Here is a 21,339-nt window from a genome sequence, read left to right as displayed (position 1 = left end):
CGAAAAATAAAAGAAAAAGGGAGAGTGGAAAATCAATACGTGACTGTATTTTAGTCACGTGTCTTTAAAACCGTGATTAAAGTAAAATCATGTGACAGGAAAAAAAATAAAACAGAAAATATTATATATATTATATATAATATTTCACTTTTATTTCTATTAATATTTTGTTCTATTGTACGCCGGATCTTATGATTTTCTATTCTCGAGCTGAGACGATCCAGGACACCAAGAGCGCTGCGAACACAAATACGATAGATGGTCGTATCACCACCTGTGTTGCTTCGAACGCCATCTGGTGTTGTGTTAAGCGATTGGCTGAATTCACTCGATTGAATCGACACGATTGGTTCTCGCGTCACGACGCGGATTGAGGAACCAATCACATTGACGCACAAACGTGGTCGCGACATCTGCGATCGCGACGTGATCGAAGACGTAAAATGCGCGCGAAGAGCCGGTTGAACCATATGTGTATTCGGCTGTTTCTTATCGCTGACAAGATGGCCACCCGGGTCTGATACGCCGAACACGCGGAATAAGAGAGAATGGAGGGGAAATTTAAGTATTGATCTTACAGACGGAAAACTCTAGATTTGGCAATCTCCGAACATTACATCGCCGACCATCGTATGTAACAGTGTTATCGTGTGCGTGATCGCAGTTGACACGTCGAAGTTGCCGTGATACGCGCAAGGTAAGAATTTGTTTTCTTGTTTCTGTTTTTGTTATTGAATCATTCCGGCTCGCAACGCTCGCGTAAATTTATAATATTTTGAAAATATCACGTCGATTATTTCGAGACTTACGACTTTACAGGATAATGGAAACAGCCGGTGGAAATGAGTGTTATGAGAAAGGTTGCTAGGAAGGTTGGGATGAAAACTAATGTAAATACGTGAAAAACAAAACTTCACAGTCACGTCGTGCCCGAATGTTTCATATTTTCTTGGATCTAAACGCGAAGGTGAGTAATTGTTTGGTTTTTTTTTGTGTTTGAAATAGTTTTGAGAATTTTTTCTTCAAAAATGATAAAGTAATAATTAAATTATAGTCAAACGTGTGTGTTTAGAACGTAACTTCAATTTGTTATACAAGTGTCTATTAGTATAATAACCAAAACTATAATTACATACATTGAACAAAAATTACTGAGATAATTTTAATTTCTTCAAAAGATTATTTAATATAATTAACATTACTTATTTAATATGATTAACATTACTTATTGTTTTTTGAAGTAGAAAATTATGAGTTGAAAATATACAGAGTCTCATAAGTCGAGGTCAATCGCTTGAAAGGTGATTGGGGATCCAAAAACAAGAAACAAAATATGAATATACGTCCGGAAATTAATTTTAAAATCAGCAGTAACTCGAAAACAACATTTTCGGACGTATGTTTATATCATTTTTTCTCTTGTTTTCAGGTACTCAATCATCGCTTTCGAGCGATTGACCTTGATTTACGAAACACTATACAGAAATTTCAAATAAATTTAAATTTCTAGACGTTTGTACGTTAAGACGTTACATTTATTAGAGGATATAATAATAATCGCATTTTGTGTGTATTTGCAATTAAAAATTATATTTAAATATAAAAGATACAAATTTATATAAATATATTAACACATATATATTTATCGGAATATGTTGCTTATTGTCAGACAAATGGCGAAACAGTTTACAACGCGACGTACGTTTATATACATATAAATAAATGTGCGATAACACTTCAACAAAGTATTAGGTACACGTAGAAAACAATGTATAGATCGTTTGTTGCTCTGTCGTAGCGCAAATACGTAGTTATTTTGATGTTTCAAAGTACATTTTTTTTTTTTAATAGTTTATATATACGCAAAGTAATTTCTAGTTGAATTTTTATTTATGGATACATGGCTAAACAATTCGTTGATTTTTCCCACAAGCACGATGTATAAACACACAAACATGTATGACTAGCAGGGAGAGAGACGTAAATACTAAAATCTCATCAGCCATTTTATACCCGTATGCACAGACTGTGATATAATATGTATATATATATATAATTTAACTTACTTTACGCGTCATATAAATGTGTTTTTTCCCTATCATTAGAATTACGCAATACTATCATGTAAATATTGCACTTTTATGTATGACTCCGCGCGTCGCAAGGTTCGGTGGCAAAACCTGCCGACGATTTTCGTTTCCGCGAGATAATTCGTACATTGTGATGGCAACAAGTCGCGCATGGTACACATCATACGTTAAGTTTAAATATTTTATTCATTATTGTCTAATAGCGCAAACAATTTTTACTATTCGTCGTCGTCGTCGTCGTCGTGGTCGTGGTCGTGGTCGTCGTCCGTTGTCTGAGGCTTGCCTTTATGTTTATCTTTGTCCTCCTGCTGTTTCTTCAGTTTCTTTTCCTTTAGTTTTGCCTCCATCTCTTTAAACTTGAGTTCCAAGTATCGATCCACTTCCGGTCCGGTAAAGTCCTCGGGAAATTTCGGCATAATTGGTAAGATGTATTTGTACAGCCGTTCGTTCAGCACATACAGCTGAGTGGTTGTTTCGCATTTGACGTTGAACCACCAATCGCAAGTTAGCGCTATCTGGCTGAATATCGTGCCGTTTGGGCATAAAAATGACGATTTGCCACCGTTTAGATCGCAGTAGTGCCACACCTGATGAAATAACGAAATTAAAAAAAAAAAAAAAGAATAAACATAATAAGCTTAAATAAAACAAGCTTAAATGAATAAATTCAAGATTTTTTATTATCTATAGAATAAAAATAAAATTACGAAATCAATTGCAGAACAAAATCAAAAGAAGGAGCGCGTGCAAAGTAAATTTTGTTACTTACTTGACATCCGGTTGACGGATCGCCGAAGAATCCCTTGTACCTTTGATCTTTGCAACTGAAATTGGTTTCCGGTATGATCGCGTACGCGGGATAGTCCACGTGAGGTTTTCCACGTGTCGCGCCGTACTTCACGGATGGTTTTGGTTTTTTTTCGGGACGCGTGAGTTCGTTCGGCGCCGCGTATTCGTGACTCGTGGACGCTTCGGTCGAGATGGGCGGGATATATTGTTCGTCTTGCAGGATATCGTCTTCCTGAGTAACCTCGTACGAGTTTTCGACGGATTTGTCGGGCACGGAGGTCGGTCCGAAGTGCTGCTGGGGATTACTCGAAATATCCTGAACGTAAGGAATGTAGTAGTGCACCTTTTCGTTCTTCACGTGATTTGCAACGTAATCGGATTGCGGTGGTCTCTTGATCTGAACGTCATCGTCCATCTTGTATCGGTCGGGATCCTCGGTAATTATCAAAGGACTCGGGGTCAGCTGAAATCTCGTCTCGGTGATCACCTTCGGTCGCGTTTTAGGTTTGTTGAAGTCGACGTGGCCAGTTAATCTGGACGACGCGACGGGCGGCGGTAATTGCGGTCCCCTTTGCGGAAAGTTTTCCTGTCGCGAATTGTGCAAGATTTTGAGAATCTCCACGAGCGTTTGTACGCTGCTGTCGAGGTTGTTTTTGTTCAGGCGTTCCGGCAGCCGCTCGGACAGCTTGAAGCTCTCGATCAAGCTATTCAGATTCACATTCGGCTTTCGGTAGTTCTGCGATACGGTCGACGGTTTCATCGATTGTTGTTGCTGCGCGCTCGAGTGCACCGCAGGCGCCGGGATATATCTGAGCCCTTCGAATCCCTTATTTGGATAATTGACAGCTGCGAGCAGCTTTGTTTTCGTATAATCCTGATGGTTGTAGTCTATCTGAGAGTTGCCGACTGACGGTTTTTGGATCAGATGTTCTCTCACGCTCGCGGACGGTCGCAGCAACGGTCTTGCGGGAATATAATATCGATTCTCCTTGAGCGGGATCGGGCTGGCGGTGGTAATCTCGGGGTATGTTTTACGCAGTTGATAGATCTGATAAGACGGGGTGGAATAATCCTCGTAATTGATCCTAGCGTTGTATTTGACCGGCGCGAAGTAGTCGTTATCACCGCCGATGTTTCTCGGATCGAACTGCACGGAGGGGATGAATTTCTTATCCTGACCGGGCGAGGTGACACGGTAGATGTTACCGTTCGCTCGCGATAACAGAGCAGCTTGTTGCTGCGGCAGGTCGTTATCCTGAAGTTCCTTCGCGTAGTTCTGCGCGAGCACCGCCTGGTTTTGCAAGTAATTGTTAGCCACGAAAAAGTTGACGTACGGTATCAATCTCCGGTATCTTTCCTTGAACGTCGTGAGGTTCATATTCGTCAGCAGTTCCTCCATGTCGTCCTCCGCTATGTCGCCGGTCACGTTCGGCTCGATCGACGCCACGATGAGGCTTTGCATCAGGAAAACTGCGACTGAAAAAGTAAACATTATTATTATTATGTTTTTTTTTTATTCGCTTTGTTTATAAATTTATCGCGATATGAAATATTCCGACGAGAAAACATCGCAAATTAGATTAGCTTTTCTCTTTCTCTCTCACTTTCTTCAATCAAAAATTGAAATATAAACGTGAAAACTCATTTGGAATTGCGCGCTCGTGTTGCGCGCTATTTTCTCAACACGCGCGTTTTGCAATCGCACGAACGAGCGTGTGTGTATGTGTGAAAGAGAATGAGAGATAACACGGCACGTCTGAAACGCCCTCGACAAAGACGAATTGTGGGCGGTGCGAAAGGTGAAGGTTGAGTTCGGCCGGAGAATATGGCTGATATGTACGTGTACAGACAGGTGCATTAATCTAGCGCTAATCCGAGCGGCAAACAGGGGATTGGAAGCGTCGTTCGAGATAATTGGGCCGAAAGTAGTGGCTTAAATAATTAAAATTTGTCGCTCCGATTGTTTTTGCAAAAGAATGTTTAATTTTCGCGCGCATTTACACAATTTTTATCTTTCGGTCGCGAATAGATATTTCCTTCCGACTTTGCGTAATAACTCTCTCATTTCTCTTTTTTTTTCCTTTTTTTTTTTTTTTTTTAATTTGCGGGCTCTCGTCATATCGTCTCGCTGGTGATATTGCGGGCGCAAAGAGAGGGGAAAGGGAAGATACGGGCGCGTGAAGTGGCGGAGAGAAATGCAGTCCGAGTGTGATGCCGGATATAAAACCCCGCCTCACTAGACTCGCCATGAATTTTTATAAACCGATTATTTAGCGTCGATGTAACAAAGCGCGGCGCGTTCCGCCCGCTAAAAGAGCATCGGGCGCGGCGGTGCTTCGAGCCGACGGCGCACATCAAAGGGATGTACGATCCAGCTCGTATTTCTCTCTTTATATATCTATCTCTCTCTTTCTCTCTCTCTTTCTCTCTCTCTCTCCGCGTGTTTCTCTTTCTCTATCCCTCTATCTCCGTTGCGGGTTACAGTTATATATACATATATACACACACACATACACACCCGACCTGGAAATCCAATTCGATTCTGCATGAAATGAGTCTTGAAACTCTTCTCGTGCGTTGCGGACGCGCGCTTTATTAATCCTGTCAGCGCGAAACGTGATTGAAAAATTTGCTGGGCGCGCGTGTACACGGGGAGAGGCGCTCGTCTTGAAAATTTTCAAAGCAGCGACGCAACTCCGTCCCGCGAAATGCATTTTCTTCGTATAAAACACATAAAGAGATGTCGGATTTTGCACGCGCCTCAAGATGTCGAGTTACGTCCGAAAAAAAATCTCGTTTTCTACGTCGAGAATCTCTTCCCGAGAGAATTCGCACATGATATTACATATCTCGTGTAACATCCATCTCATTCGAATGTTTGAGAGAACATTTGCCAGCAAATAAATATTGCCAATCAGATTTGTGTGTATCAATTAAGAACAACGTAAATAGACAAAGTGAAATTTCAAGCTATGTGAATAAATTTAATTTTAAGGCAAATTCTGTAAAATTATTTTCGCGTTGATCGAGGGTCGTCCTCTTGCCATCAAAGTGTGATAAAACTATCTCCGTTCTATATAGCGCCTCTGTATAGCGCAAGTTCTTTAGCGAGCGCGCTATGGAGATGACTTTCAAAGCATTCCGGCAGACGAGGGACGGTGTCATGGTTTGCTCGGCGGGTCAAAGGATCGACGGAGTGGAACTGTCGAGGCACAGCGTGATCAGGAAGGGTTAAGAGAGCAAGGCGTGTGCCGTAGATACGAATTGGAAATACTCGCCGGGATGGAAAATGGCGGCGGATCCGCAAAGAGCTTAATACGATTTATACGGGCTCGCCGCAAATTTAATTCGATTCCTGGAAAGAGCGATATCTGCCCGGCTTGATGATGTATACTGTTAATTAAATAGGTATTATCTGAATGACTGCGCTCCTATGTGCCTCTCGGTTATTCTCTCTCTCTCTCTCCCTCCGCCCCCTCTCCTCACCGCGCACAGATTCTCCCTCGAGAAAATAATTATATCGACCGCGATAATGAAAGACAATCACTGTTAGCTGATTAGTATTTGCGTTTATTAGGCTACCGATTATGCCCGCTAATATATCCATGAAACGTTTCGCATTAAACTGACGAAAGCGCGTGCATGCGCGGAAAATTGCCTCCAAAAACGGAAACGCCCGAATCAACATGACCGTTCAAGTCAACAATTTTGTCGGAAAAAAAAAGTAAATCAATTACACAAAAGAGCCGAATAATACAAATATCTCTCTTTTGTTTGCCGCGTTTTATTATTGGTATTATTATTATTATTATTATTATTATGTTATTAAATGTTACGGCGAAAAATTTTCATCCGTAGCGCGGCCAATAAGACTTGAATGCGCGGAATCGATTTAAATTTGCGGAATACTTGGACCGAATAGTTGAAATTATCCGACCAAATGAACGAGCGGGCTGAAAATCTGAATAATTGCGGCGGTGAATACAGTGAACAATTCTACGTTTCGGTGAGCTCAAACAATATTACGAGTCGTTGATTTTTCTAACCGTTTACGGATACCATGGAAAATGCGAAATTATACGCGTTGCGTTACTTGTATGCGCGGTCATAAATGTCGAGGCACATTTTCAAATACGTCAGCAAAATAAAATATAGAGTCAAAATCTGATAACGATAAGATATATTTCGAACTAATAAAAATTTTTTAAAATAAACGAGCTTATATTTTACTTGAATTTTTCATAACGTTCGTATTGTTAAAACTGTCAAAACTCGATGAATTGTGTAAAATTTCGCAAGACGCAAACGCGAATCTCTTGTATCTTTGTTTTGTTTATATATATATTTGATATATATATATTTTGATATATATATTTTGATATATATATTTTGAAAATAATAATACGTTGTATGTATTTATGCGATTGTTTGAAACAAATTTTGCTGAAATTTCAATGCTAGAGAGAATTTTTTTTTTTTTTTTTTTGCGACAACAAACTGCAATACTGGACATGTATTTCATCGCGTATTTTCATCAACGCGATGAAATCCTGCCGGTCATCGCAAATTCCCTCCCGGAAGCGCCGCGACGTTTATTGAAACGTTTCCTTTGTGCCGCGCGACACAAACACGAAGATTTTCAAACAGTTTCGAGTTAACGAATTTAACGTTGCAGCCTGCAGAGACGTTCTCGCATTTCTCCCCCGTTTCGCGATTTATATCGCATATAAACGATACAAACGTGTGTACATAGCCATTCGGTGAGTTCATTAACGATACACGCGGCCTATTATCATTCTTTGGGGCCGCTGCATTTGTAACGGTACGCCGAGCCAGTCTTTGAATGCGGTGCGATCCTCGAGGGGAAATACGCGGCGCGTTTCTCCTTTCCCCTCCGAATCAATTGATTTCGTTCGATTGTGTCCGACGCACAATGCGAGTCCGAAAGGCGTGCAAATGAAAATTAACAAAACCGCATCCCGCGGACACAGTTGAGCACCTGCGCGCGCACGTATTTGTCTTCTTTTTTTCAACGTCACCCGTCATTAACGGCAGTACTTTTCTCCTTCGACTCTCTTCCCGGAATCTATTCACGCGATTCCTCTTTGCCAAAGCTGTAAATTCATCAGCGAAGGCAATCCGTTCGATTTTACGACGACGTTTTACGAACGGTTCGGCGAGTGACGAGTCGTTTAGAGTCATTTAAATTTTCCTCGAATTATATAGGCCATCGACGTCTCTCTCGGCAACAATATTGAGTATCTCACGTTTCTATCCGCTACGGAGAAAGTTTCGCGACAAAAATCGAAAATCGAAAAAATTACACTCTTCATGTTTGCCGCAATCGTATCACGGTTCTTTTTTTTTTTTTTCTACTTGTCTTTGAAATCTTTCAGCGACAATAAAATATTGAAAAAAATATTCGGCGTTTTTCTCATGATACGAGTTTGCGCACGTTTTTCTCTCGCCCTCTATTCTGAATGTTATTGGGGGGAAAACTATCCCTAAGACGTAGCGTCTTTCACATTGTCCTATCCCCTCGCTACATCTTTTCCTCTCAGAACGATCTCTTGAACGGTGTTTCGCGCCGACGAGCGATTCTGCGCCTCCTGTGCAACAGGTAGATGGCTACGGGCTAGCCGCCAGTCTTCCACTTCTTCTTTTTATTCTCGAGTAATGAATAATAGAGTAAAACTTTGTACCGCGAATCAATCGAATATTGTCTTACGCTGCCCTTGCGCGCGTTTTTTCATCTCTTGCTCCCGAATCTTCGTTTGTCGGCGAACGATCCTCGGCTACTTTTTCGAAACGCACAAGTTTCCGTAAATTCGAGAACTCGAAAGATTTTCAATAGCTTAACGGTCGAAATTTATAGAAGAAGACGCTCAAACGTGTCAGTCAAACGTTCCGCATTTTGCGCTCTGCGTCTTGTCTCTTGCTACAAGTGTACTCTGCTTTGTCGACGGGCGATTATTCTCTGAACAGAAGAAGTTTGAGTGTAAATTTCAAAAATCGTATATTCACTTAAGATTTTCACCGGACAATTACATTCATTGAAAAAAGTTTGTTTTTTTACTTTGTGACCATTTTTATTTTGTCGTTCGCGTCGATGATTAAAATCGACCGTATTTCCATCAATTTCCGGAGCGCACCCCGATTCCTCCGCCCCAGACGCGCCCGTCTATTCCGCGCGTTGTAAAAGGGAAAAGGGATAAACTGGCCGCGGCGCTGCCGTTGCAGTTACTACCCCTCTCGCATCTCTGGCTTTACGACTGGCACTCAACGCGTTCGAAACAGGCGTCTCACCCAGGATGCGCGCTCGTAAAACTTAATTGCTACCTGCAATCCGTATATATCCACAAAACCTGGTGGCTGCGCCCCAGCGTCATGTACCCCCCGTATTCTATGTATGTTCTATGTACGATACATATACGAATCCATCGCGGGAGTTGTAGCGCGTACACACACCGCATATGTATCCCTCTCGTCACCTCTTCTTCGCCTCCCCTTTTCTTCCCTCTCTCTTATCCCCTTTATTCCTGTCTGTCTTTTTTTTTTTCGCTCTCTATCGTTCTTGCTCTTTCTCATTATATGTAAATCTCATTCTTCATTTGACGTGCGCTCGTATCTGCGAGAGTCCCTCTAATTCTTTTTGCGCTCTGACATTCTTGAGCCGTCATAATAGTAGCGTCTTTTTTTTTTTTGTTCGTGAGAATTTCACATACGATTAAATTATCATTAAAAGTATGATAATGTCAATCTCAATTTTTTACTTGCTTTTTACTTGTTTATGGTTTTTACTATTGTTCGCAAAACGCATCGTCTTTCCTCAGAGACATTTTTTTCGATTTTTGTATTTTCTCACAAAACGTTCGTTTCTCAAATTTACGCTATTGGTTAAAAACACTGCTGAAAATTCGCTATTGGCGTAATAAGATTGCGGTTTTGAAATATCGTCAATGTGTCAAATTTTAAAAAATTGAGAAGTTTAGCGATCGGTTGAGCCAAGATTAGACGTATCAATAAATATAAAGTGTACGATCAGCTGGTTGGTCGATCGGAGAAGACTTTCGATCGATCCCACTGTACGATCGAGACTGCAAGAAGACGCGAAATTGTTTCGTATTATATAGCAACTCATTCGGACCGCATCTCTTTGCCCGTCTCCTGCGACCGATCGTAATTCGCTGGGAACGAGATATCTCGGTTCAAGTTCTCGATCATCGCGGATCTGCTGTTGCATCCGACCCTCGCTCGTCGACAAATATACGCGCTTTCATCGGAACGACGCGCCGAATTCATAACTTTGTAGAAAATTTTACCGCGGCTCGTAAAGAAGGCGCGCGGCGCTTGCTCGCTTGCTATATATGCGGGATGTCGGCCACTCGGTAGCGGGCAAATAGCGGCGAAAACGCCATCACTGCAACCGTTCGCGCTATTCACCGTCGTCTCTCGGAAACCGCCGGCTCTTATTCTTTTCCGCGCGCGCGCGCGCGCGCATCGTTCCCCGCTGTTCTTCGCTTGTTTTGCCCGTCCGCGTATTTCCAATGGGAAGAGAGCGCCCGACGTCGTCACACCCTCCCCGTTTGATGACTACATCGCGCTTTATGACACGCGATATCCTTTATCCGAAATATTATGCTCGAAACCCGGCCGGGGTGCGTTCTCCCTGCATCGGCGATGAAATTTACCTGCATCAACGATGGATTCGTAAACGTGCGCGCGCAATTGATATTTAATCGCGGAATTGAATATCTAATAAACGTTGGTCTCCCCACAGACTCTTGGAGTCATTATTGACCTTCGCGAATTCTACTCGTTGCAAAAAATTGATAATTTAAGAAATCTGTGAAAAATTGCACAAGACACGTGGTCACACGCGCGTCCGCGAGTTCTCGAGAACCGATTCTCCGCACAACACCGAGACAGATTTAAAATGAGAAGTGTTTTTGTACACTTGAGACTCTTTCGAGTTACTTGATTCTTTGTCTTTAGTCGCAATTACGTTTCTTGCTCTTCCTTGTAGTACTATAGATTCGTTTTTCCGCGATTCCGCTGTAAAGAAAGGGAGGCGGGGTTTTTCCCTCTCGGCGAAAATTTCTTCGCGCCCGACTTAACAATCCACCTCTGACGTTTGTTGTTTCCGCGAAATCGTAGTGCGTCGCCAAAAGAGAGGGAGAAAGAGAAAATGCATCGGGAAAATAAATGAAATTCGTAGGGATAAATCAGCGCGAGACGCCAACATTTCGAACGTGACGTGGTCACTCCCATCATTTTATGCAAATAAAAGAGGAGGACGGTTGATTTCCCCGTGGTGTTCCGACGACGACGACGACGACGACGACCAGCATCGTCGTGTGTCACCGAATGTTAAGCATCGGCGTCGCCGACGGCGGCGAACACGACGATGCCTGATGTCGTCAGCCGGGAGAGATATAACCTTTCCAAGTCGGGATATTCTGCGGCTCTTCAAGGTTACGTGAAAACGATTTACAACTTCTCTTTTCTATCGACGGTTTTATTATTTTTTAATTTTTTTTTGTTTATCCAAAAATCATCTTTTGTCTTTCGATCGACAGCCGCTCGCTTACACGCGCTTATCATCTGCAAATCGGTCGAAACATCAATCGAAATTATAAATGGAAACCAAACGTTGAGTTCGGTTAATGTTCTGCGGACAGGCAAGCAGATGAGGTTGCCCTGACGTTGATAGATAGATAGTGAGAGACACGAGGAGCGCAACGAGAAGGGGTAGAGTATGGTTTTACAAGCGGGGAAGAGGGTGGGACTGTAAAGTGGTAACCACAGAGCTCGGTACGGCAGCCATCGGAAACAGATTGCAACTCGCCAACCTGCATCAACTATCTCCTCTTCTCTCTTTCTTTGTCTCCCCTCCGCTACACGTCTCTCGTTTCATCCCTCTCTCATTCAAGTTTCTCTCCTCTCTCTTTCCCTCCCAACCGTTTCTCCTCTTGAGCTCGCGCTCTGTCGTGCGCACCCCGTTGTTTCTCCCATTCCCCGAATTCTACGTCTTTCTCTCTCGCTCGCGCGCGTCCTGACACCGCCGTCTGCAGCAACCACCTCCGTGCTGCGCGAACGACTCTGCTTACCTCGCGGGCACAAAATACCTGACAGCCACATTGCCAGTTCCATTAACAGGTGTTAGAGCGCGCAATTAACTCGGAAACCCGGGTTTCGGCCAAGCCGAGATCGATCAGACAGACATTCACCCCCTCTTCTCCTCGGTTGTTTGTCTTTCCGTGACGACACGGGCGAAAAAGGAGAGCAAGCGCGTCGTATACACCGCGTCGAATCCGAAATCTCATCACCATCCTAACTTCCTCCCTCTACACCCAACCGATGGTTTTTGCGAAAACCACTCCCGGACGTCCGGATTAATCGCGCGTAATTTGCATGTCCGGACGGAGAATGCAAACGAAGAGAATGGGCGAATCACGAAACCTCTCTTTTTCTTGCAAGAAGGTTCTTGCCGAGATCCACAGATTGGCGCTGAATAAATCATTTCCCGAATAAGAGATAAATAATCGCATTTCAAGCGCTCTTTCTAAACGTACGTATCGAGTCAAGTCGCGATCAATTGGTTTTTTTTTTCTTTTTTTTTTTTTTTCAATCAACCGTGTCCGGCGAATCTGTTTCGCGCGACGCGGACATTAACGAAACGTAACACCCCGGCGTGGTGTTTTCACCACGTTCGATACGGAAGAGGCGGAGGAAACGCGACCGTCTACGGTTCTGTTTAGTGGATCGTTGCAAGGACGGCCTCGTATATCAGCGGATTGCTATAATTTCGAAGCGGCAGCGATGTACTTTTACGGCCGTTTCTCGGTCGAGTCCGCGGGGGCACGTACGCGCGCGGGGTGTATCCCCAGACATTTACGAACCGCGCCGCGCGAATATGTTTACGCAGCTGGTGCTAGATCGCAGGAATGGGCAAACAAAGTGCAAGAGTTGCGCGCACTGCCAATTAAGCGCGGATTTCACACAGGAAAAGTACATAGAACCTGTTATTTGACGGAAAACACCGACGTTTTTTTGTTTCGGTTTTTTATTTTTTTATTTTTTTTTTCGTTATTCAACGCGGGAAACACGCGCGGATCCTTCGCATAATTCAGGCGCTTTTTCAGAATTTTATACCTCGTAAATGCAACCGCGCCGACCATGATCCGTTGATTTTTATGAATTCGGGAATGCAAAATAATGTTTGCGCGCGGTGTTTTGTTTTCTTGTTTTACGCGCGCGCGCACATAGATATACGAACTGACAAGTATCCGAAATGACGCATAGATAGCGACAAGTAGCATCACGTTTTTTTTCGCGTTGACAAGTTTCATCTTTCAGAAGAACAAATGTCAAACGCTGATTGTGTGACAGCTCGTCAAAGTAGACGCTCTCATTGATTTTTTTTGACAGCATGAACTATCGTCGCTACGTCTCTGCGTCATTTCGGATACTTATCAATTATTTCTCGTATACGCGCGCACGCACACACACACACACACACACAGCATGAGCAAACTTGTGGTAAAATTTTATGTAAGAAGAATACTTGAAAACACTTGACTCTTGTAATTGACATGTTTATTTCTCACGCGACACTTGAAAGTAATGGAAAGTGTGATACCAAGCCAAGGGGGCACACATTCAGTATGGGCGCTGAGAATTCCCATAGACTTCCGTCAATTCTCACACGTACGTGCTTCAATCGTGACACAAGCGACGGATCAATAGACGTATTATTATATCTCAAACGCACTAGAATCCGTCATTCGATTGACGAGGAGGCGCATTGAAGTGTATGCGGTATGGAGACTCCTCTTGATTGCTTCGAAAAGCAGGAAGAGAGAAAGAGAGCGAGAGAGAGCGGATAAAGAGCGAGATGGATAACGCGTTGAAAGGGCTATAAGCAAGTAGAACGTAAATCTAAGTCTCGATCGCTTCGTCGATTGAGTTGTCAATTTTTCCCTCCTCGCCGAGATTCTCTCCTAAGAGACTTCGCTCGTTCACTGACGAGGCAGAAATTTATATTAAATTTTTTTTTTTTTTTATTTACATACAAACCGCCGTGTGTCGCGTCTTTCTTCGAAAGAGAGACGATGGTTGAATTGGCGCGTCGACAACAACTGGACTTTCACGTCCGCGTCGGCGAACGCACGGAGAGAGAGATACTTATCGCACTTGTCGCGTGCACGCACCAACTTCCGGCAAGTAATTCGTTGAATTGCGCGCGAGAATCGCACGTTTACTCACCGAACGAGAGCAGCGCGACTTGGGCGCGACGAGCGTCGGGGTGCGAGCGCATCTCTCGTGGTTGAGTTTCCCACCGCGTTGCGTTGCTACGTGTCTTAGTATAATATTCTATCACACGGATAGACACACACGTTTATTAGGAACAAACAAACACTTGACGTGACCGACGGCGCCGAAGACCACGCGGAAACTGACTCCTTTCGATGGCACACCGTCGGTAGTATCCTCCGCCGCCTCGAAGCGGAACCAAGCGTTATACCGTACGTACGTTGACTTTTGCTTTTGCCTGGTCTTTCGTGGTCGCCTTTCGCCGTGAAGAGAAGGGAGGAGATAGTCGGGCGCTCACGGCCGGCCGATCCTCCATGAAGACCGATGAACGAGAGCGTCAAGACGAGCCGGTTTTATATTACGTCTCTCGAAATGTCGGTGACGGTCGAATTTGTAATAATTGATTGCGTGCGGGAAAAAGTGGCACGTACGAGAAACATCTCGTTATTGCTTTTTCTGAATTTATATTTGAACAAGCGAGATGTGTTTTAATGAAGAAGATCGTTACGAAAATGCATTCTTGCCATTTCATCGTTCATGCTCTTTTGCATGAACCGTGACAACCGGGTCTCGCGCCCGGCCGAACCCTGGCAAGTTGCGAGTGTCGCCGGGAAAGACACGTGAGACCGTGCTCCGTTTGCTTTCCCCCCGTCCGTCTTCCGACAATCCTCTCACCGTCGCGGAAAAGACAAAGAGCGCGAAGTCGCGAAACAATGAGGCCTGACATCGCTCTGTTGAACTTCTAGTATCTTTCCTCTTCCTCCGGATGATAAACAATTGTTTATTTCTCGTCTCAATGCAAACACAAGCGGCTGAAAATCTGCACAAACGTTCTTTGGAATGTTAAGAATGCAATGCGTATATTCATTTCTTAGAGAATACGCTCTCTTTGTTATTTTTAAGTAAATTTATTTGTTGTATCTTGTTTTGTTTGTAATGTTTTTTTGAATGAACTCTAGCAAGCTCCTTTGTTTGTTCACGACCAAAACTATTTCTGCTCATCTTCTTTTCCTTACGTAGAAATTTTTTTTCGTGGCCGCAATCACCTGTCGGTCGCCATCTAAACGGTCTACTTCTTATTACGCGATCGCTCGAAAACTTCTACGCGGTTTTATAAATTCGTCACACAATGGGCAATATTTTTACTTATATCGGCAGATCTTTCGGTTACTTCGAGTTACATAATTGAAAGGCTATCAAGTCACGGCGTTTCTCAAACACAATACTTGCTAATTTAAATGTTGGTTCAACTTTTTTGTTCTGAGACTTTACACACAGAGATCACAAAATTTTCCGAATTTGTAGTTGAAAGCGGTCGACATTTCGACAATTTATTTCAAGAACAAAGATTCTCCTGTTATTTTTAACTTGTTTTCTCAGCGGGCGATTCTGTGCGCGACCGTGTGCGCGCGCGCGCGCGCGTGTGTGTGCGTGTATGCGCGATCATTACAATTTCGCTTTCATTGTCATGATACAATGCATCTCCGTGGAGCGCGGGATCGGCACGCGCTCGCAATTGTTTACGTCACGTCGCTTTTGTTTCGAGCGCGACTTCTCACGTGTAACCCTAGGCGAGGTTGCATCAAATTTTTACCCTCCGTCGTGCTCCGCCGGCCGCCGTCACTTCCACACGACCTACGCGCGAGGAAAATATTTTACCGACGACTTTCTCCGACGTTTCATAAAAGACACACGGAACGCGTTGTATATTAAAGTTCTCTTTTACATTCAACGTTGTTTGATACTTTCGACTTGCGTCGCGAATGCGTTGCTACTGCTGCTGCTCCCTTTGTGTTTAAAAAAAAAACAAAAACAAAAAACGCGCAACAAATCGAGCGCGAAACTTGATTCTTTGTTTTATTTCCGATCGTTAATCAAATATACTTCGGTTTAAATAAACTATCGAATATCCGTTTGCTTTAATTTCGAACCAGAGAGAGTATGTATATTGTAGAGAGTATGATGATGATTCGAGAGTAAGTACATATATATATATATATATATATGTGTGTATATTTCGAAAACAGTTATATAAATGTTAACGAGAGTTTTTGTCTCTATGACATAATTATACATTTTATTCTGTGCTTCTTGTGAAAGGTACTGAAAAATAATTTGTGTACTATTTTCATATTAACAATAATACTATTGATATATATGTAAATACAATATTATATTGTGATGTGTAATTATCTTATAATACATACCACGATCTTAATTATGAGACTACTGCTGCCTACTGCGCTACCGAGGCACTTCTTATAATATATGCCAGTAGTTTTTGCAAAAGAATTATTTGTCTACTTGATTCATCGCGCGCGCGTTGCAACGTTTCTTTATTGCGCTGTCTTTATTGCCGTGATGAAAAATACGACTATTTTCGCCTCTTTTAAATTCGGTTATAAAGCACATTGCTTTATTAGAAACTTTGTAAGATCGTTTTGCGCTCAAGGAGTTTTTGTATATACGTTATTATCTGAGAGAGCGCGAAGGTAACTACACACCGGTGTTTCGAAACGTGTAATTAAAAAAAAATGTACAATTGTAGCCTCGAGTTTTAGCTCCTTGTCTTTCGATACGAGCGGTAACGGAATATTCGATTACGTAAATATATAGTTGTAAGAAAAATTGTGTAAAGGCAGAAACGCTATGATCAACCGTCTCGCGAAGTTTCGAAGCGAGACATGCGAGTCACGCGTGAATATCAGGCGTGCGGTACAGGGCACGGTGTTTACCAAAATCGTCAAAGCGCTGGATACAGGCATTTGTTGTTCGTTCTTCCTAGGGAAAAGACACGATCGGATCGAATATAACGACTCGTTCGAACATAACGTTCGTTGATCGGCTCGCTTTTCTATTAATTTTGTTTAACAGTAATATGTTCTTTGATTTAAACTGTGCGCAATTAAAAACGCGTGTGATTTTTTTCGTGAATATCTTAAAACCTGAGTTGTAAGAAAAAGTGTGTAAAGGCAGAAACGCTATGATCAACCGTCTCGCGAAGTTTCGAAGCGAGACATGCGAGTCACGCGTGAATATCGGGCGTGCGGTACAGGGCACGGTGTTTACCAAAATCATCAAAGCGCTGGATACAGGCATTTGTTGTTCGTTCTTCCTAGGGAAAAGACACGATCGGATCGAATATAACGACTCGTTCGAACATAACGTTCGTTNATCGGCTCGCTTTTCTATTAATTTTGTTTAACAGTAATATGTTCTTTGATTTAAACTGTGCGCAATTAAAAACGCGTGTGATTTTTTTTGTGAATATCTTAAAACCTGTCTTCTGTGAGAGATATACATATATATACATTTATATGAAGTTATTGTTTTTCAGTTCGTGTTATTTTTGCAATCATTTTTTATTTTACTAGATTTTGCACATCGGTGTTTCGCGACGCGTTGCAGTTCACGCGAGTGGACTCTTCAAGCGACAAGGAAAACGAAGTTCAAGGACGGAATTTAGATACGGACCAGACAGGTAGTTGCCTGCGGCACCGAAACTCTCACTCGCTCTGATTCATCATCAGGAAATGAGTGTCAGACGAAACTATCCGATGGACGATAAGAGTAAGTCTAATAAATATTTCAATATATTTTACATAATGTATTATATATATATATATATATATATTTTTTTTTTTTAATAAACGCCTCGATTCTTTTTTTTCTCTCTCTCTTTTAAGTCGAACTAGACTCTTCTCACATTGAAGAGCCAGTTTTAGTAACCTTTTCTAATTTAATAGACGACTTTTGCAAAGTGGGACAAATGTTTTTTTCGAGTATTCGTGACATTCACTTTTTCGAAAGATATTTCCGTTTCGGACTCCCGGCAGCGTTCAACCGTTGAAGAGCGAGGTCGATGTAGTAGTCGGAAATTTTCTGTTTTCTCTCCCACGAACCTAATCGGCTTATAACGCTTCTTAGGATTAAACGCCAGCCCCTTCGATGTTGCCTAACGGTCGAGCACGTCATAAGTCGCTTGATCAAAATTTCAAAGCCCGACGTACAGGTGTTGCGGCTGCTTTATTAATGTTCTCTCTCTTATGTATATATAGTTTCTCAACTATATTTTTTATAAACTATAAGTTGTTATATATAATAAGTATATAACTTAAGATTTATAAAGAATAGTTTATATAATATAGTTTTTATATAGTTTTATATAATATAGTTTATATTCAAGTTTATATACATATTGTGTGTATATACATATATACATATATATATATATATGTAGACTATTCTATACTATTCTATTTTTATCTCAAAAGAAAATCTAGAAAATTGTACATATAAAACATTTTAAATAATCAGTAAACATTTACAGATTAAGTCGAACTAGACATTATTGTTTGAATAGTTTATCGATTTCGTTTGCCGATGTGTTACGGTTGAGAATATCGTTATTCGCATTTTTACCGAATTTTCTCGGACCGTTGTGCAAAGTCTTAATTGACTTCGTGGTAATTCGCGCGACTTCTGAAATTTTCTACGCGAAAGATAACGATCGACACTTTCACGCCGAGTCTCCTTTTTCACGCGCGCAAGATCCGTGCGGGCGGGTCCGCTCTCTTTATTTTTCCAGCGGAACCTCCTCTCGCTTTCCATCTTTTCACAATAAAACGAACTTGCGCGCGAAACTGTCGTGAGTATTTTCAACGGGTATACGACGACGGCCGCAGTTCACGACCAAGAAAAATTCGCGAAAAATGTCCACTTTATGTACGAGTTTTCTCCCAAAAAATGTGTGGCGTGTGCGTATCATGTCCGAGTTCTGCTCCGGAAATATTTAAAAGCGACCTTTTGCACTGTCCGAGAGAGAGAGAGAGAGAGAAAAAAAAGATTATATAGCTTGCAAATATTACAGGAGAAATAGCTTCCGCTGCTGAAAAACCGTATATGTTCCGGAAACGCGCGTAGTTCACGTGCGCGCGCGTCGTTCCGAAAATAAAATCCCGCACTTCAATGTCGTTTAATAACGCGCGTCCATTTGGATCGAGCAATTGTTCCTCATTTTCATTTATCTGTTTGCTTCACTTTGCCGTGTGTTTGATGATCAATATTATTCACGTCTCGGTTGCAAACACCGTATCGATGGACGAGGAACACAGAGATTGTATGTACACGCGGTGGTCGTTTATTACGTTTCATTCGTGAAAAATATGTCTGCCATTTTTTAAGTATTAACTGTTGTTTCAATTGAACAAAACGAATCTTTTTCTGTCTATAATGTATGATCTAATGATTCATATGTTCTTTTATTTTTTGTAAAACCAGCTTTTATCGGCCGTTTACTTACTTATCACACCTTTGTTCGACACAATGTTTTATTTTTATAAAAAATAATTAAAACCTTAAGTAAGAGACGAATTTCCTCTTCTTCTGTGATTCTCCTTCAGCCGTTATTCCGCTGGTTGATCTGTAAAAAAACAAAAAACGAAAAACTCGGTGTTTAAAAAGAGAAAGGTCTTCCTCTCTCCGAACTCGTTACGTTAATCCCGTCTACAAAAGTAAAATGCCGTTAGCATTTTTACTCATTGTATTATTTGTTATTTTATTTTACTTATTCTAATACGAACTCGAGCGTGACAAACAACAGTTGTTGAAACTTCCTGATACTTTCGATATATCTCGATACATGTGTATATATATATATATATATATATATAAAATTTATACATATAAACTTTCGTATGTGCATATTATATGTAGAATCAGTTGACAGGATATTGATATATATTTTTTATTTATATAATTGATATATGTTTTTACATGCGAGGTTCGACATACGAATCAAGTCATTTTCCGCGCGGGAAATAGACCCGTTGCGTTTATTAATTTACTTCTCTTTTTTTCATTGGCATGCTCTTTAGAAGTAGTGGGCCGATATGGACGGCGGCGTTATATATCGTCGACGACGATATCCCGGGTACACCGAATTAAATTCGCGTTGCACCGCCGCCGCTCCGATTGGACAGCCATTAGCCATCAGCGAATTATCCGGCTGCGACGGCCGGATTTTCTCGCGGCGGACACCATCGCGCGAAATATTCTCTCGGAAATCTTCGTGAAATTTACATGAATCTCGCCGGAAGCGGATCGCGCTAGGATTATAATCGTCAGTGCGTCGATTTTCACCGATTTGTGAAAGACCGCACACCGCAACGCTCTCGGATGGAGAATCGCGCAATCGTTCCGTTCTCATTAATATTCGCAATCGCATTAAACGCGTTAATCTCGAAGCGCGATCTGTGTAGTTTTGTCAAATACGACATAAACAAATACGTGCTAATTATCTCCGATAAAACTTACTGTCGCATATTTAATAAACACCGCGTGTAATTGCGCGCGATCTTACAAGAATCTCCGAGTTGCTTCTTTCGGCGAAATGTTGTAATAATAAATAATAACAAATAATGATAAAAAATAATAACAAAATAGTACCACGTGCTTGCTCAAAATTTCAATCAATATATAATCACAACGCACGACGAAAAGTGTTCGCACGAAGTTTCGCGGGAACGACACTCACTCAATTAAAATGTGACGTTGATAATCTTTCTTTTTTTTTTTAACAACTGTTAAAAAAATTAGTCATTTATTCGTTCGTTTAAACTCTTCGACGACTATTTTAGCTTTCAAGTTTCGAAACGCGCGTGCGGTCGAAGTAATACTGACCCACAAAATCTCGGCAAAAAAGACACGCGTGAAAATTGTAGAAAGTTTATTCCCGAAGCGTGTGTATTTATTCCGGTCAGACTCTTTACCTTCGATTCTCGCGTCTGCTACGGACGGGGAAAATTCGACGAAGGACGCTGGTTGGAAAAACTAGAGCAAATGAAAAGGTATTTACAAAAGTGTTATCTTTTTTTCTTACTCGAGTGTGTTGAGAGAGATCATCTCAAAAAGACGTATCTGTCAAGAGGTATATAGGTACGTACAAAAAATATACCGTTCGGCCGCAGCTACTGTTTAGGGTGTCTGCGCGCGCCTGCTTTGCCGAACTTCTTCTGACGACAAAATAGAAAGTGACAGATTCGGTTGGATGAGATTTAAATACATCTCGGCCTTGATATTTACATTCGAGTCGTATTCTCTGTTGCTTTTTACAAATTTCAGCGAGATCATTAAAACATAATTA

The 21,339-nt window shown here is 41.8% G+C and overlaps 1 protein-coding gene and 1 long non-coding RNA gene across 2 annotated transcripts; one reads left to right on the top strand and one right to left on the bottom strand.

The window, feature by feature from the left end:
* The first annotated feature begins 530 nt into the window (after positions 1-530).
* Positions 531-20,830, top strand: LOC109857150. Its single transcript, XR_002250459.1, has 4 exons — positions 531-697; positions 820-967; positions 17,570-17,765; positions 20,072-20,830. It is a non-coding gene; the product is annotated as an uncharacterized LOC109857150 (long non-coding RNA).
* Positions 1,652-14,335, bottom strand: LOC109857149. The gene is made up of 3 exons (XM_020433201.1): positions 14,148-14,335; positions 2,860-4,355; positions 1,652-2,677 (listed from the first exon to the last, which is right to left on the bottom strand). Exons 1-3 carry the CDS (start codon positions 14,197-14,199, stop codon positions 2,309-2,311), a joined length of 1,917 nt encoding a protein of 638 aa, XP_020288790.1. The 5' UTR covers positions 14,200-14,335; the 3' UTR covers positions 1,652-2,308.
* Positions 20,831-21,339: the final 509 nt, after the last annotated feature.

The sequence above is a fragment of the Pseudomyrmex gracilis genome, unplaced genomic scaffold, assembly GCF_002006095.1.
Source record: "Pseudomyrmex gracilis isolate BER0280 unplaced genomic scaffold, ASM200609v1 scaffold_147, whole genome shotgun sequence".
Classification (NCBI taxonomy): Eukaryota; Metazoa; Arthropoda; class Insecta; order Hymenoptera; family Formicidae; genus Pseudomyrmex; species Pseudomyrmex gracilis.
The sequence above is the reverse complement of the archived record's forward strand: the minus strand, read 5'-3'. Positions and strand labels throughout refer to the sequence as shown.